Here is a 16,217-nt window from a genome sequence, read left to right as displayed (position 1 = left end):
AAACAATTAGAGATACTTTTAAAAAGGCTTTCTGTGAGAAAAGTGCATCTACTCCAATAACTGATTTTTGTTTTGATTTCTTCAAGAAATTCAGTTCAAACTATCATTGATCACCCTTTTAAACTAATTTCATCCATAGAAAGTTCTGTAATTGTGGTTATGAAGGGAAAACATTGTGCTGCATTTAATGATATATATATATATATATTCCCATGTATTATCATCTCATCTTCTGTACATAATATCTCATTTTTTAATATACATTTTTGTCTTTATATAAGTATGCATTTATATGTCTTTGTATTATATTTAAGTTATTTACTTTTTAAATATAAATGCATTGATAAATACTTAGTTAATGAATATTGATAAAAATAATTTATATGTATACACAAATAAGATTAATATATTAGCATTATAATGCATGAATATCATTTCATACAAATAATTTGCTTTGGATAGTTTGAAGTTTGCTGTTTTGAGAGTTATATAAATAAATCAATGTGTAACAAAGTTTCAGCATTTGTTTTGAATGTAACAAAGCTAAACCTTCATCACTAAATACCCCAAGATACTTTCCAAACAACAGTTTTGGATTATAATAAAATTATTTCATTTAGATTTATGGACAGTTTGCAGCAAACCTTCCTCTTATTCAGGAATTCTGAAATGGATGTCAGTTGAGAAAAAGGACTAAATATTTTAAGTTAGTACCAATGTGTATTAGCTGTTATTAAATGGTTGATATTTCAGGGGTGTTTGTGCTTCGGGGAAACCCCGGAATTCCGGGGATTTTGAACTTCGATCCCCGGAATTTCCGGGGATCGTCGTTCAAAAGGAAGTAGGAATAATAATGAATTATTTATTTTGATCTGGGTAATTTTGCTTGCTTTTAAAGCAGAAAACGCAAGTTCAGTGTGTGTGGTGAAAACTTTTGCTTTCTTTCTCCAAAGGCAGTGATAATGCGTGAAAAGGGGGAAAAAACTTCTTTTTTGTTCTTTCCTTATTGCGAGTTATGACTCATTCCCCCGGTTCTCGGACATTCTCTTCTGGATTCTTTTCGGCAAGTAGGCGTGGCAGAAAAAAAAGGGGGAGACTTCGTTCGACCAGATGTGCGATAACGTGACTCTGGGTTCAAAGGTCTTATCTCTCCTGGCGTGGCGCCAATAAGTAGAGAAGGGGGATTTTTCGCCGTATTAGCTATTTGTCATTGATCGCTTCGCAACTTTTTTTTCTTCGCTGTGTAAAATTTTCGTTTCATTTATTGATGCACGTGTAAATTTTTCGTTTCGCTTATTGAAATATTTTTTTATTTATGTACGCAAGAGAATTTCATTTAGAAATTTCAGCATATGAAACAGAAATTACCCCTTAAAAATTCATATCTAATTAGTTTTACAGCATTAGATCCAGAGCTAAGAGGTAAAACCAGTACAATATTAGCTTTTGAAAAATTATCATCTTTTATGTCCCATATTTTTAGTGATAATGAAAAGTCAAAAGTAGAAGCTGAAATAAGGTTATACCAGAGTGATATTGATATCACCAAAGAAATGCTCTACACATCTGATGAAAGTGGAAATCAAGTCAAGTGTACAATTGATAAATATTGGTCTAAAGTTTTTAATTTAAAAGATGATTTCACAAATGATTATAAGTATCCTACATTGGCTAAATTGGTCAAAGCCTGCCTTAGCTGCTTCCATGGCCCATTAGTGGAAAGTGCATTCAACTTAATGGATACACTTGTCACTGACTATAGAACCTCTCTTAAGATTGATTCCCTAGATGCAGTGCAGACTATTAAATATGATTTAATGGCTTCTAAAGAAACCTCATGTGAAAAATATGGCTCAAAAAATCCAATGACTGATCCAATTCACAAAGATCTCTTACTGAATATGAACAGAAGTTGGAAAACATATCAAGAGGACTTAAAAACATGTATTTCAGATGAGTCACCTATAAAAGTCTCTGAAAAACCTTCTACATTAGCAGAAAAGCAAACTGCTTCTACCTCTGCATGTGCAGTTCTCGAGGAAATTTCTTCAACTGTAAATGAGGAAAATAAAAGTCAACCTTCCTGCAATTATGAAGTTCACCACAAAAGAAAGACAAGCCCACAAACATCAGAAAATAAAAAAAAAGCAGCAGAAATTAGATAATTTTTTTTAAAAGAATTAATTCAGGTAATTTAAAAGATTTGCATAAAATGTAGTAGTTTATATGTTTGAAAATTTATGGTTATTAATTTTGCAAAAAAAGTAATTCATTGAACTTTTATAATTAGGTCATTCAATACTTCATAATTGTAATTTTTCATTTCCCCCCCCCCTTCTCGAAACTCCAAAATGCCGGTAGTAAGTCCGTAAAAGTTTCAGGGGATTTTTTGGGGTCCCACAAACACCCCTGTATATAAAACTTTTCATAGCATAATATAATATAAAAATATTTTTTCCCACATATCAAATAACTGAAAAAAATTATCTAATCTTTCCTGAATAAATAGTAGTTCGATATTTTAGTTTCTGGAAGGATAATATAATATTTAAAGTCAAAATCATTAAAAAAAAATGTTCTGATTCTCTATTATAATCATTATATCATTGGCCACAAGTAACTATAGTATCAATCTCATATATATATATATATATATATATATATATATAAACCAATTAAAGTAAGAAAAAGTTTGAAAAGGAAACAAAACAGTTTCGAAATCGCAACTAAAATTTATAACCTATTTAAACTAAAACCAAAAAAGAACTTCATAGTATTTAGAGAGCGCAATTGCAGCTACTTCTAAAACACAGATGAATTGATACAAAAGTATTAGAATCAAGTTAATAGGAAAAACAAAAAATCAAATAAAAATTAAACCAAAAAAATTATAAAAAATATAAAAAAGGAATCCGGCCTGAAGACTTTTTCAAGGGTCACCCTCAGGCAGGGATTCAAAGAAATGGATTTTTTCTGTGAGGATATACAGACATTGTCTAATAATGATTCCTCGTGACCCGAAAATCCCCTGAAATTATGCTCAAGAGATTTACCATTTTAACAGAAAGGAAATATAAAACAACAAATTAGAAGAAATTAACCACAACAAAGTAAAAATACAATAACAAAAATAACAATAAAAACAAAAAATAGCACTAAAATTAAAAACGAAAAGGCCAGTACATACCATCAACAGTTAAGGAAACTTTAAACTATCGGTTGTGATTCCCTGTTTTTAAAAAACTAACGGTAAATTATGAATTTATGAATTCTTTTTTTATAATTTTTTTGGTTTAATTTTTATTTGATTTTTTGTTTTTCCTATTAACTTGATTCTAATACTTTTGTATATATATATATACATCATATGAAATTTGTTAATAAATAAAAACAATGAATTAAAATAAAAATTATGCAAATATAATTTGTTATATCAAATTAGCTTAGAGTTGATTATTGAAGGGGAAAATATTATTTTGTTTATTGTTTGAACTTTTTAAATTGAGGTAAATTAAATTTGGTGCATTAAATTCAAATATGAAAATTTCCTCTATCAGCTCTAATTTTTGAGATTTGCTGTAGCTAAATTATAAAATTTTAAAGAACAAATTATTCTCAAATAGAAGAATCATATGCAAAAGAAAAATATTACTATTTGTTCTGGCACAAAGAATTCAGTATGAATTTAAAAATATATATCTACCGAAAAAAATATTGCACATTAATCTCTTAAATAACGAGATAGAATCAACATGTCTCAGCTGCAAACAATGTGTTCATAAATGAATATCCCAACTTCGTAGAGTTATAAAAAGGAACCAAAACTTTGTTGTTCATCGAAAATAAAAAATAGTTGAAAGCTTAAATTCAACAAAATTATAAGTATGAGCCCTTCCAAAAAGATGAATGATACCAAAGCAACATTATAATTTCATTCATTACATACTTTTCTCTGTATATCCGATGTGAAGTTTTGAAAGGCTGTTGATAGCATATATAAATTGATATGTTTCTTTTAGGCTATATCAAACAGCAGGTGTTAGTTTCATCATTATCAACAAATTTAAGACACGCATATCTGCCACTTCTCGAAGTGTCATACAAGGGAAGCTGAAAAAGGCTGTTGTTGTCTAATCGTATCTCATCAATATTGTTTCTATTTCTGGAGGGCTCACATTAAACACTTATAAATATATTAAATTTAAACTTTCAACTGACAAGCCTTTTTTTTTCAGTGAACGATGTTGCACTTTGTTTTCTTTTAATAGCCTTGCAAAATTTGGATATTCATTTGAACACACTATATAATGGCTGGAATTAATAAAGCAGCTACACGAAACAGCCTTTGATTTGCATCAGTGTGCATAGTGCGAAACTTGCAAAAATTAAGTACCTTAGTCAAAAAAAACTTTTTTAACATCATCTATACATAGTATAAAATGAAGTCTCCTGAAAGCGTCTATATGTTGAAACTCTAAACACTCGAGAAATACTTAAGTAATTTTGGAGATATTTGTACTATTTTGTAGGGCATTTATTGGGAAAGGTTTTAGTATATTGAAGTCATATCAAAATAAAAAAAAAGAGTTTTATAATTGCTATTTTAATTATTTTCCTACTACGATTCGTGCATGCGTAAAGCAACAGTATCTGTGCTTTGCACTTATCCCCGCGTGAGCGGAAATCTCAAACTTCGCATGTGCAAATAGCAAGAGCTGTGGTATTCATATGCGATACATTTCTTTGTTTACGTCTGATCTTAAACAGCGATTGAAATCTCATTATCCCCAAAAGAAGGAAATTCAACCTTGGCCGGAGCATATTAAGTGCCAAAAAGGTTCGTTTGTCGCGTGATGAAAATGTAGAGGAAAGAAACGTTAGGTTAGCGAATATCGGAGAAAGAATGTTCACACTTTCTTCAAAGGAGAGTCTTTTGCTGAGCGAAGTGTCCGTTTTTCTTTAAATCGCACTGCAATTGAATTACAGAGACAGAATGACCTACACGCGTGAAATTTCTAGAAATTTTTTCTTAAAATAAATAAGAAAATTGGCAAATCAGTTCCAATAGTTTGTAATGCACCTGCAACGAAATGACATTAAAATTCTCTATATTTACCCCCATAAATAATCTAAATATTATTTTTAATTAATTAATTATATCATAAATAATAATAATTAAATACCAAATCTCATGACGTTAGAGCTTTGTTGCGCTCGTCCAAACTAGTTTCAATTAATTTTAACTTTTCGCTAAACTAACAATTTAAAGTTCCAAATTATGATGTGGAGGTGCTCGTGACCACTTTGTCACATCGCAGAACTCCGAAACATCACGACGTTGACTTTGCCTTACAAAGACAGAATGAATCTCCCCTGTCTGCTGATAGTGAAAGATATTTGAAATTGAGACACAGGAGAAGTGAAAGAACACACATTCCTGATATTTGGCCCGAAAAGGTGTACTCTGCTCTGAATTTCGATACATGTGTGGATTACAGAAATGATGCATCGGTTTCAATAGGAACAATGTCTGCCCATATTGTTCAGCTTTAGGAACAGCTTTGATATACAGTCATTTTCGCCAAAAAATAATTTATCGCCAAATTTTAGCGGAATGTGGCGAGAACGTCAGCAATAGGGTAACGGTAGCAAAAGTTAAGTTAGCAAACGGTAGAACCGAAAAATTGTTCACCTCGCAAGATGCAAAATGACTGTATATCAAAGACTGTATATCAAGCCCAGCTTTAAAATGGAAAGATGAATCAAAAGGCATATATTGTTTACAAGGGAAAATTGAAACCATTTTAAGTCTAAATATGGAACAGCAGTGACATACAGTCATTTTCACCCAAAAAGTTTATCGCCAAATTTTAGTGAAATGGCTGAATGTGGCCCGAACGGCAGCAATATACCGTTTCCAATATAAAGGTTCTGAGGAACGCAGCAACAAATGAACAGAAATATAGAAAAAAGAAAAAAAAAGTCAATAAGTGCAGTAAAATGAAATGCATGAAAAAAATTTAATCGGAAATAATGAAAGTAAGTAGAAGAAATATGTGCAGCAGGAAAAAATCAAGGGAAATGAACAGGAAAGATCGATCAAAGCTTAGCCCTAAATATTTCTTAATATGTGCTATAAAAAATTGTTTTATAGTTATTTTTGATGATTTCTAAATATCTTTTTGATCCTGCATGACATTCCCATGTCATATCGGGTGGAGGCTACACTTAAGTCTAAAGCTAATTTTTCCTCTTAGATATTATGCCACGGGCAACGCTGTGCGGGTATTGCTAGTGCATACATAAACCTGCGTATTTTCGAAGCATAACATCTTTTCTGTTTTATAACAATACATTGTTTTTATTGAAAAATGATTAAATTTAAATGTGCATTTTTAAAATTTTAATATTTATTTCAGCAACACTACAGAAGCACGTTTCTGTTGTAAAACAAATTTTTCGTTGTGATAAAAACATTTAAAAAAATTATAATTACCAAAAAAAAATTAGATCAACTTTTAAGATTAACAATAAAGATCTCAGATCCTTTTCAGCATTTCTTAAAATTAACAAATAACTAACTAATTTAGATGGATATATCATTTTTGAAAATGTCGACATCGATGTAGGAGCATATGATTAATTAAAAATCTGATCAAAAAGCATATGATCACAAATTTTGCATTTGATTTTTACATATGCAGCAACAAATAAAATCCGACATGCCTGGGATGGAAAGATAAATTTCCTCTTAGACTAATTCACAATATTTAGCAATTTAGAATATTTTATTTGCAGCTTTATAAAGCTAAAGCATTCCAGGATGGCACAGTACCAAAATTTAACGATAGAACACCGTCACTTCTAATTAAGTTTTTAAATCAAATTTTTTGAACTGAAAAGAATAATAGCTTTTAGAATTGTTCAGACTACAAAAAAAAGTAGTTTAATAGGCTTTTTTTTGGGAATGTTTTACATTTCGAAAATTTAATAAAACCTTGCCTTTTAATCTATATACAAAAATAAATAAAAACTTCTTACTTTAGCTTTTAAAAAATTACAGAAGAGTGTGATTGCATATTTTATGAAGAAATGAAAATGATTTCACAATATAAAATCACGTTACTTATGAAAATGTTTTCATAAGTAACGTGATTCATAAGTTGTAAAAATAAAATTAAAAAATGACAGTTAATGCATTTTTTAAAAAGTATTTTTAAAGTTAGGACGGGTAAGTAAAAGTCAGAACGAGAAAATGTATTCCATTGTCTTAAAATGTATTAACAAGGAGAGTATCTTATTCAGAAAACTGCTTTAAAATTTTGAATTTGAAATTAAAGCATTTTTTTTTATCACTACGTTAACATGTTTAACGTGACTTAATGATTCGCTGAAACAATGACATTGATTTAAATTTCATTGCAATAAAAATCATTGTTATAAATTATGTCCAAAGCTAATTTTTCAAACATTGCTAAAAATTTTTTTTTAAAAAAGCTTTATTTAAACAAAATTGGTGTTATTGAAAAGTCACCTTTTCAGACTTTTAAAACGATGTAGAAATAACTTTCGCGCGATCAGAGGCTTTGATGTTATGGCAGAAACACGTTAAAATACTGTTTTTTTAAATTAAACTTTTAATTATAATTTTGAAAAATCCGTTCTTAGTACGCCTCAAATATACAAGCAGTAACTTTCTGCCAAATTTCAATGTTCGTAACTTCAATGGTTTACGTTGCTCTGTGAACCAGGAACAAAAATATTTCAATTTGGAAAAAAGAAAAAAACTTTATAAAAATAATTATAAAAAGAGAAAAAGCAAACATCGTTATAAAAAATGAGTCTGAAGCATAAAAAATAAAAGTTGTAATCCCCCCCTTTTTTTTAATTTTTAAATACCAGATATAGTAGGTTATATATATAAACTAAAATTTATCGAGATTGGTCAAAAGATAAAAAATTTCAAATGGATGGAGACATTAAAAAAAAACATGAAAGTAATCATGAAGATTGAAAGCCTATGATTTCAAGTTTACGTAATCGTCTAATGTAATCACACGCAGCAATGAATTAAATTCAGTATAGTACAGTAAAATCCCTTTAAAGAGATTGTTTTCATGAAACTGACATATTCATGTATGTGTAACAATGATTGAATGTTTAATGGACTAAAGAGGTTTCACGGGGTTTTAGAGCAGCTTCTCCCAAGTTCGATATATCTCTTTGGTGCACCAAATCCATCCTACTGTATTCTTATTTTCTGATGATCGGAGCTAATTGCATATTTTTCTTTAACATATAGAACTAAGTATGAGTATAAACTGCGTATAAACACATAACTAAGACAAGTTCTTCGCCATCTTTGAATTCCTCTGAAGTTCGAACGTTTTTCGAATTGTAAGAAATATGACGTAGTACGCATTTTGTATTGTTCCTTCGAGATACACTTTCCAATATCATAATAAACAACAATGCACATAGTGGATAAGGGAGTGGAGAAAAATCATTAAGTGTTGTCTTAATACATGTGGACAACCCCTCAAAACGTTTTCTTTATATTTCTTCTGAAAGTTCAGTATTTTTTAAGGACCTCTTACTGAAATTAAGCACATTTAAGGTGCTTAAAAATGATTTTCAAATTTAAGTACTTTTTATGATGCTATGCACATATTTAAGACAAGAAAGAAAACCCATGAATAAATTAAAAAAAAATAAAAATTAAAATTAAATTTTTTTTAAGGTTACTAGACAATTTCCATTACATGAATAAAACAAGAGCAAATGGCATGAACTTTGAAAAGAAGCCTAACAGTTAAAGACTATTTATTTTATTAACAGCTTCAAATTCCTTGGTTTTAATATCAGCAGACTGGTTACTCTTACGGCCATTCACAATTTTCTTCAAAATTTTGGTAGCACTAGAGAATGATTATGAACAGACAAAGGTAAAATGCTTCATTTGGGCAAATAGGTAATGCGGGACTAAATCCAAGATATAAATGATAATTAATGGCAAATTTTTGTTGGAATCTGCTAAAAGATTATTTGAAGAAAATTAATTCAAGAATGTCAAACAAAAGAAGCTTGTAGAGTGGAACAAAACAAAATTTTCTTGCATTTTTATTTGGTTCTTCCTATTTTTTTTATTATTATTAAGTTGGTATAAATTTGCAGGAATTTATAATTTTTTCAACTGGTTCAATTGTTTCACACAATGTATTAAGGAAGACTATTTTTAATTTAATGCCTACCCCTAAGCTTAATATAATGTGAACTTAAATAACATTAAATTTATGCGTTACAAACAAGAGCTGATGGACAAAAATTGAAGTCATATTTGTTTATAATACAAAAAAATGTATAATTAAAAGCTTCAATTTTCCTAAAATCAGTTTAAAAAAATATATCCAGGGACAAAATGCATATTGACCTGTATTAAATCATTAAAAGAACTGTAAAAATATAGTTCATTTTAATAAAATTTTCTTCACATAAAATTACATCACATTGCAATAAAGAAAATTGCATGAGTTTTTATCACACTAAAAATTAATAAAAAACAATCTTTTTCAAAAGTCAATTAAAAATTGAAACAAATTTATTACAACAATAACTATACATTCAGCTTATATAATCACTTTTTTGCAGAAAAAGCAATTAAAATTTTGTGTTATCCTCTCTTAGGATTATGTCAAATCTCCACAAATTTAGTAAAGTTCAGAAATAACATAGACTCGGAACAAAGAAGGAGAAAAAGCTGAACTTCATAAATGAAGAATAATAAAACACCAAGAAGTAAAATACGTTTGGTTAACTGAATAATAAAATAATTTTATACAAAAAGTGCTTGAGATTAAAGAAATATTGTAGAGTTATTATTTAAAAGGAAATTAATGGATGAAAAATCATTCATAAAAATTGATTAACTTACTTAAAATTTTTTTGTTAAAATAAAAATTATAGTAAGTCATTATAGTAAGAACGACATAAAAATCTAAACGAAAGACACATCTCACTAAAATATGGTAAGGTAAAAATTTCATTTATTTATATATTATTTTTTTTATGAGCCAAGAGTTAAAGAATCTGTTAGATGTAACATGATTAGCACAGCACCATGACATGCTAGCCAATGATATGTTTTGATATCCTATACTAGCTTTGCATGATTGAAACTGCAAATCCTTTTATACAATAATGAAGTCATCACAAAGAACATGCAACACTTTTTGATTAATATTAACCTTTTTTTTTCTTTAAATATATCAGTTTTCTCCCCCCTCCAAGTTTCAAATCTTTTTTCCCTTTAATCAGCCACTCTGGATTCCCCCCGCCACACATTTTTATCAATTTCAAATTATTTAAAATGATAGTTAACATCTTAATGCAAGACAGCAAAAGCTATATAAAAGTGGAAACAAAACAAAAAATATTTTTTTAAGGATTATGAAAATAAAACTGCTATCTTCATGAAGAACAAATAATCCTCTTTCTTTTACACTCAAGATTGTGTGCAGTTGATTCCCTTCGTTGCTGACATTCCTCGACTGAATGAAACAAAAAGCAAAAAAAAAAAAAAAAAAAAAAAACCAACCATCAGGCATTCCTCCTAATGCTGAAATTTCATTGTGTTGTGTTTTATGGCACAAAAGCCATTTTTGGCCATAGTGTATCTTTTGAGTCTAAAACACGACCAAACAATCATTTTTTTTTCTCTTGTGCATCTTTCGAACTCTGATTGACTTTCAGCAGAGATGCACAATATCCTATGAATTTGAAACTTTCAGCCTAGAGACATACGTCAAATCTGCATATGGTTTTTATTTGCATGCTATGTGTACTTTTTGAGTATGTTATGTGCACCCTCCCTTAATACATTAACAAAATTTTAATGCATATTTCTACTGCTCCCAAGAGTGATGAAATTCAATATCAAAAATACTGAAATCCACAATTCTGCAGTAAAGTGTCACTTCTGAGAGTTATTTTACTCACAAAAAGCAAGAATTAGAAAATTTGCTTCAATAAAATAGTTAAATTGATTCTTATTCCAAAACTATTATTAATATTTGTTGAGGTTAAAAGATGCCATACACACATAATGTGTAAGAGCTTATATACTTTTGCTTTTATTAAGTCATTATATATGTGGTAATACTATGCCATATTAACCCACTTGCATAGTTAGGTTAAATTCATTTTTATGTTTTGTGCTTGATGCCTATAAATCAGCTGAAATTATATTTGATTGATGCCTATTAATGAATTGAAATTATAACCTCTTCAGTCCTGATTTTTTAAAAACTTATTTAAAAATTTGATTTCAAGATCTTTTACCTTTGTTACATCTCAATAGTTTGCGGAAAAAAATATTTGCTGATCAAACAATTTAAAGTCCCATAATTTTAAGGTACACATGTGTTACCTCAAGTCTTAAGCAAGTCAAAGCATCCTCGACAAAAAAAATATTTAATTTTCCTGGTTACTTAATAGCTATACTTTTCTTATTCTAAGGTCTTATAAATGAAAAAAAAATTATTATATTAATAATCCATTAAACCTTATTTTGAGCACTTGACTCTTCTCCTAGAGTTACATCCTCGATACCTGCATTTTGATACATACTTATCGTCCATGTAATGTTGTAGATGGCTTGACATATCTAGTCTTATTTCTTTTTAATTGGGAAGGGATAATTTTTCTTGCTCTTTTAGAGGTATTTTCACCAGATGGTGGTAATGAAATCTCCAATGGTCTTGTAGTTTCATTTCCATCATTTGATGACCCTTCTTCTATTAATTTGTTTTCATTGAAAGATGATTTTTTTACTTGTTCTTGGTTTCCTTTCTTGCTGATGCTGAGAATTCCCTCATATTTCAACAGGGACCGAATTATATGCATTTCAAATTGAAATAAGGTCATAACATTTTCGGCTTCATTCCTGATAGCTCAGTTTGTCGCTTTGACAGCATTTTTATAAAGTATCAAGCAATTGCCAACTACTAAATCTACAAAATGCATGAATGCTCCCGTCGGTCATTTTTTGTAATTACTGCATACCGATAATATGCAAAATAATAGTCGATGCCTCACATACTATACGTTTTTGCAAAAGCAGATTATTTTATATCAGCTTTTTGTTTCAATTATCTTGTCTACCTTCTGCCTATTCCAAATGACGCATTACCTATACATGTGGATAATAGTCACGGATTTATTATCTTTCTACTTGACAAGGCACATTTGACTATCATCTGTGACACATTCATCCTATTTGCCAGGTTTCATTATTTTTGATACTTGAGAAATTCTATTGCTTCCCCTAAAATCACTTTTTCCTAAAAGTTCACTAACCTCCTGTTGACTTAAAGCCACTTGACGTGAAAAAAATATTATTAGCTTATAAAATTCTGCATATTCTATACATGATGTCGGTTTGAAATATCAATTACTGACTACAAGACAGCTATAAAATTAAATTTCTTACTAAAGTTAAAAAATAAATATTTTTAAATTTATAATTTATTACATTACAGAAAATAAGAATTATTTATTATAAAAAGATATACAATATATTCAAGGACAAGAAATGACAATTTGAAAACAAGCGCTCAACAGATAAGCAGCGCAATGGATTGCAAGCAGTCAGAAAACGGGCGTGAAAACGCCCGAGGAACACATATGTGAACCTTAGTTAAATTTGTATTTTCACCAATTCTATTATAGATAACAAGATATAATTTGGTAATGACTTTAACCAGACACTTAGTATTTTATTAAAAAATAAACAAGCGTATATTTTAATTATAAATATTAAAAAATTTACTTGTATTTGCTGTGTTTTCTGTTCAACGCCATTTCCGTTATGTCTCTAATTAACAGCAATGGATATGAAAAAAACATCAAACTGTAATGCTATTTATTGATGCAAAATGGATGCCACATTCATAAACGTTGAAAAGCCTGCAACGTCGTCAAAATTTAACTTTACCGGATAAGAAAAATGAAAAAAAATTGCAGGTACACATATGTGTACCTTGGGACTGAAGAGGATCATGAGTTGTTATATTTTTCTATTGGAAAATATATTGTTTATTAATTTATTTTACATTATATTTTGCTTTATATTATAACAACATGCCATTTAATTAATTTTCCTATTATTTTCTTCACAGTCATTGTTGCAAAAATGGAATATACATTTTAACCCTCACATACTCACACTTCATAATTTCAACACTCATTCTCAACTGATTTTCAATATATAATTATAATTAGCAGCAACTGCAAATGGTAGTACATTGAAAGCTACTTCGAATGAATAGCATGATACATATCTCTTCACGTTTTGAGGCTCTAGAAAACGTTCTATAAAATTAAAAACCTTTGATTAAGAGATAGTTTCATGATGCAGAGTATTTACTTTTAATGCTTTAAAACACTGCATTAGTTGGTATTCAGTGTTAATATATAGATTTATATATTGCTGAGTTTCAAAATGAGGAGAAAAAGAGAAGGAGATTTATTTAAAAGAAAAAAATAACATATACTATCTATTAGAATGGTCTTTCTTTGTGGGAAGACCATTACTATTTCTTCCTGTGAAAGATAGATGAATCTTATTTCTCCACATATGTATAAAGGACTATATAATGGCACATTGCATTTCTCTATATAGTCAATTTTAATTACCACCGATTATAATAAATTAGAGCATTTGGTTACAGATAAAAACAATTCTAACAAGTTACAGAATATTTCACATATTCTCCTTGTGAATAATAACAAAACATATCAATCTATACAAATGATAGAATGAAAGCAGTTTCAAAGCAAATTCAAAATCTGCGTCCCATAATAAGCAAAAGTGGGAGAGAATACTTAAGAAAAATTATCAAATAATTTGGAAGAATAGATATTTAAAAATTTTTTTGATGGCTATATATTAAAACTTCTAAAATATATACATAAAAAAGAATTATGCATAAAAAAAGGAAGGGGCATATTCATATTGTCTACACTTAAGACTTCAAAATCTAGCTAATAATTGATTACTAGTTTAGGAGTTTGGTAATAAATATTGAGTTGTTAGAAAAGCAAAAATGATACAAAGACATGAAATTGGTTGAATCACAGAAATGAAAAACTTAACTGTTCTCAAATGAGGACACTGGGCTTTAATGCATTAAGAATTAAATTATTTATGAAAGATGTATTTTAGTAGTCTACAAAATAGAAAATTACTTTAAAATAATCCACCTTCATTTAAAAGCAGTAACAGTATTCAAGTAATGTTTCCAATCAATTTTTACAAAAGGTGACAATAGTATAATTATTTCAAAGTTAAACATTTGAACATAGGAATTATTATGTTCTTATATATGTAAAGAAATTTAAAGTGGCTTAAAGGTGATATAATAAAGATAATTATTTTCAAAAATTCCTACTCAGTCATATAAATAAAGAAAATCTCAATTATAAGCCTTTTTTTAACTATTTGCATTACATATAAAAGTCCTTCTTAAATACAGCACTATATTATACAAAATAATTCTTATTTGTAATACATGCATAAATACAATCAACTATGTTTGAAGCAGATGAATAATATGAAATTTTACACATTATGATGCTAGATAATATCTTATTGCATTGCTGAATTTTATTTACATATGTACAATTTAAAAGTGCAAATTCATGTTATTCACTAATATATCCAGTATCATATAAAGTTTCTGAATGAGCATCATGTTGCTTAGCAATATGTTTTGCGAATTCAACTTGTTTCTGTACCACACACAGCTGCTCTTCCTGCTTTGCTATTTGCTAAAATATAATAAAATTAAAAGTTTAGAGACACACACATTTTAATATTACTATCAGATAATCTTTATAAATAAAAACAAAAAGAAATTCATAAATAATTTTTAGCTACCTATTAATGAATAGGTTTAACTTGAAATTCCACTCACAAATGATATAAAACATAAGGTGCTGGTGAAGGTTGAAAAAAAAATCAATTTATTTAATAATTATTTCGTATCAATTTCAGTTCAAAAATTTCTCAAAATCAACAATTATTATTTCTAGTCCTAATAGTATAGAAGAAAGGAATTAATGCAGCATATATATATAAATATATAAAGTAAACAGAGAAAGGGAGACCATATTTATTCTATGAATGCACAAACCATTCTGATTTATTTTATGTTATAGCCATGACAAGATATAATGTAAGTAACAGTTTTGAAGACACTTTTACAAGTGCTCTTGAGAATAATAAAAATATCAATAATTAGGATTAGCAATACAAGATTTGTATCAAAATGCGACTTATTTAAAAGACAAAAATATTCATATATTAAGGCCAATTTTCTCCATTTAGAAGAGCCAATAAAATAAGAACTAAATCTCAGAATTTCAAGTTAAAATGATCTAGAAAAAAGAACAATATTTTCTAAATAATGAAGTGTCCCAGAATGTTAATTAGAAAATATTTTCTAGTGTCTGGTGGAATTTAGTAATACAACACGTTTCTGTGCCCCTTTCATTTCATTTAGATTAACATTCCAGTCTGCAGATATTTGATTACTATTTTAAGGCAATTTTGTTGATACAATTAGGTCAGCATCTGAGCTGGGATCCCTCTTAAGAAATTTTTCAGCATTTTATTTACAGATATTAATAAGAAAATTAAGGGCAAAAAACTTTACAATTTGGGAAAACAGAATATTTCTAATTTGTTTCTGCAAGCTGAGGAAGAAATTAATGGCTTCCCTGCACAGTTAGTAATGTACTGGCCATGTAGAACTCTACATAGAATAAGTGGTTAGGTAAAATATAAAGCAATTATTTTTCCATTTTGTCTTTTTACCAATTCTTGTGTTAAAATTTGTTTATCCTGAAATGTAAAATATGAAGTATCTGTTTGTGTATAACAATTTACTTCATATTTGTAAAGATAAAATTTTGTGTAATTGCATATTTCAGAAGACAATACAGAATTTTAAAAACCTAATTCCTAATTAATCAATTAGATTAAATTTTCATTCATGGGATGTTATCTAGTAGTGTATCTAGGAATAGACGATTTTAAAAAGAAGAATAAACCCTTATGAGATAGCTTAGTACATAGTTTAGATTTTGATTTGTGACTATAATGTACATTAAATATTTGGAAGAATCCTCAGTCATCAATATATTGATTAATGACATAA

At 28.6% G+C, this 16,217-nt stretch overlaps 1 protein-coding gene across 2 annotated transcripts in view; it reads right to left on the bottom strand.

Annotated features, from left to right (window-relative positions):
- Positions 1 to 10,019: 10,019 nt before the first annotated feature.
- The window catches only part of LOC129957067 (uncharacterized), a 60,158-nt gene continuing 53,960 nt past the window's right edge, over positions 10,020 to 16,217 (bottom strand). For both annotated transcript variants that reach the window (XM_056069203.1, XM_056069204.1), the window contains one exon: positions 10,020 to 14,826. In XM_056069203.1, coding sequence (XP_055925178.1) covers positions 14,701 to 14,826 — 126 coding nt within the window. In that variant the 3' untranslated portion in view covers positions 10,020 to 14,700. The remainder of the gene's footprint in view (positions 14,827 to 16,217) is intronic.

This window comes from Argiope bruennichi, chromosome 11 (assembly GCF_947563725.1).
Source record: "Argiope bruennichi chromosome 11, qqArgBrue1.1, whole genome shotgun sequence".
Taxonomy (NCBI): Eukaryota; Metazoa; Arthropoda; class Arachnida; order Araneae; family Araneidae; genus Argiope; species Argiope bruennichi.
Note: the sequence above shows the minus strand (reverse complement) of the source record. Positions and strands in the feature narration are given on the sequence as shown.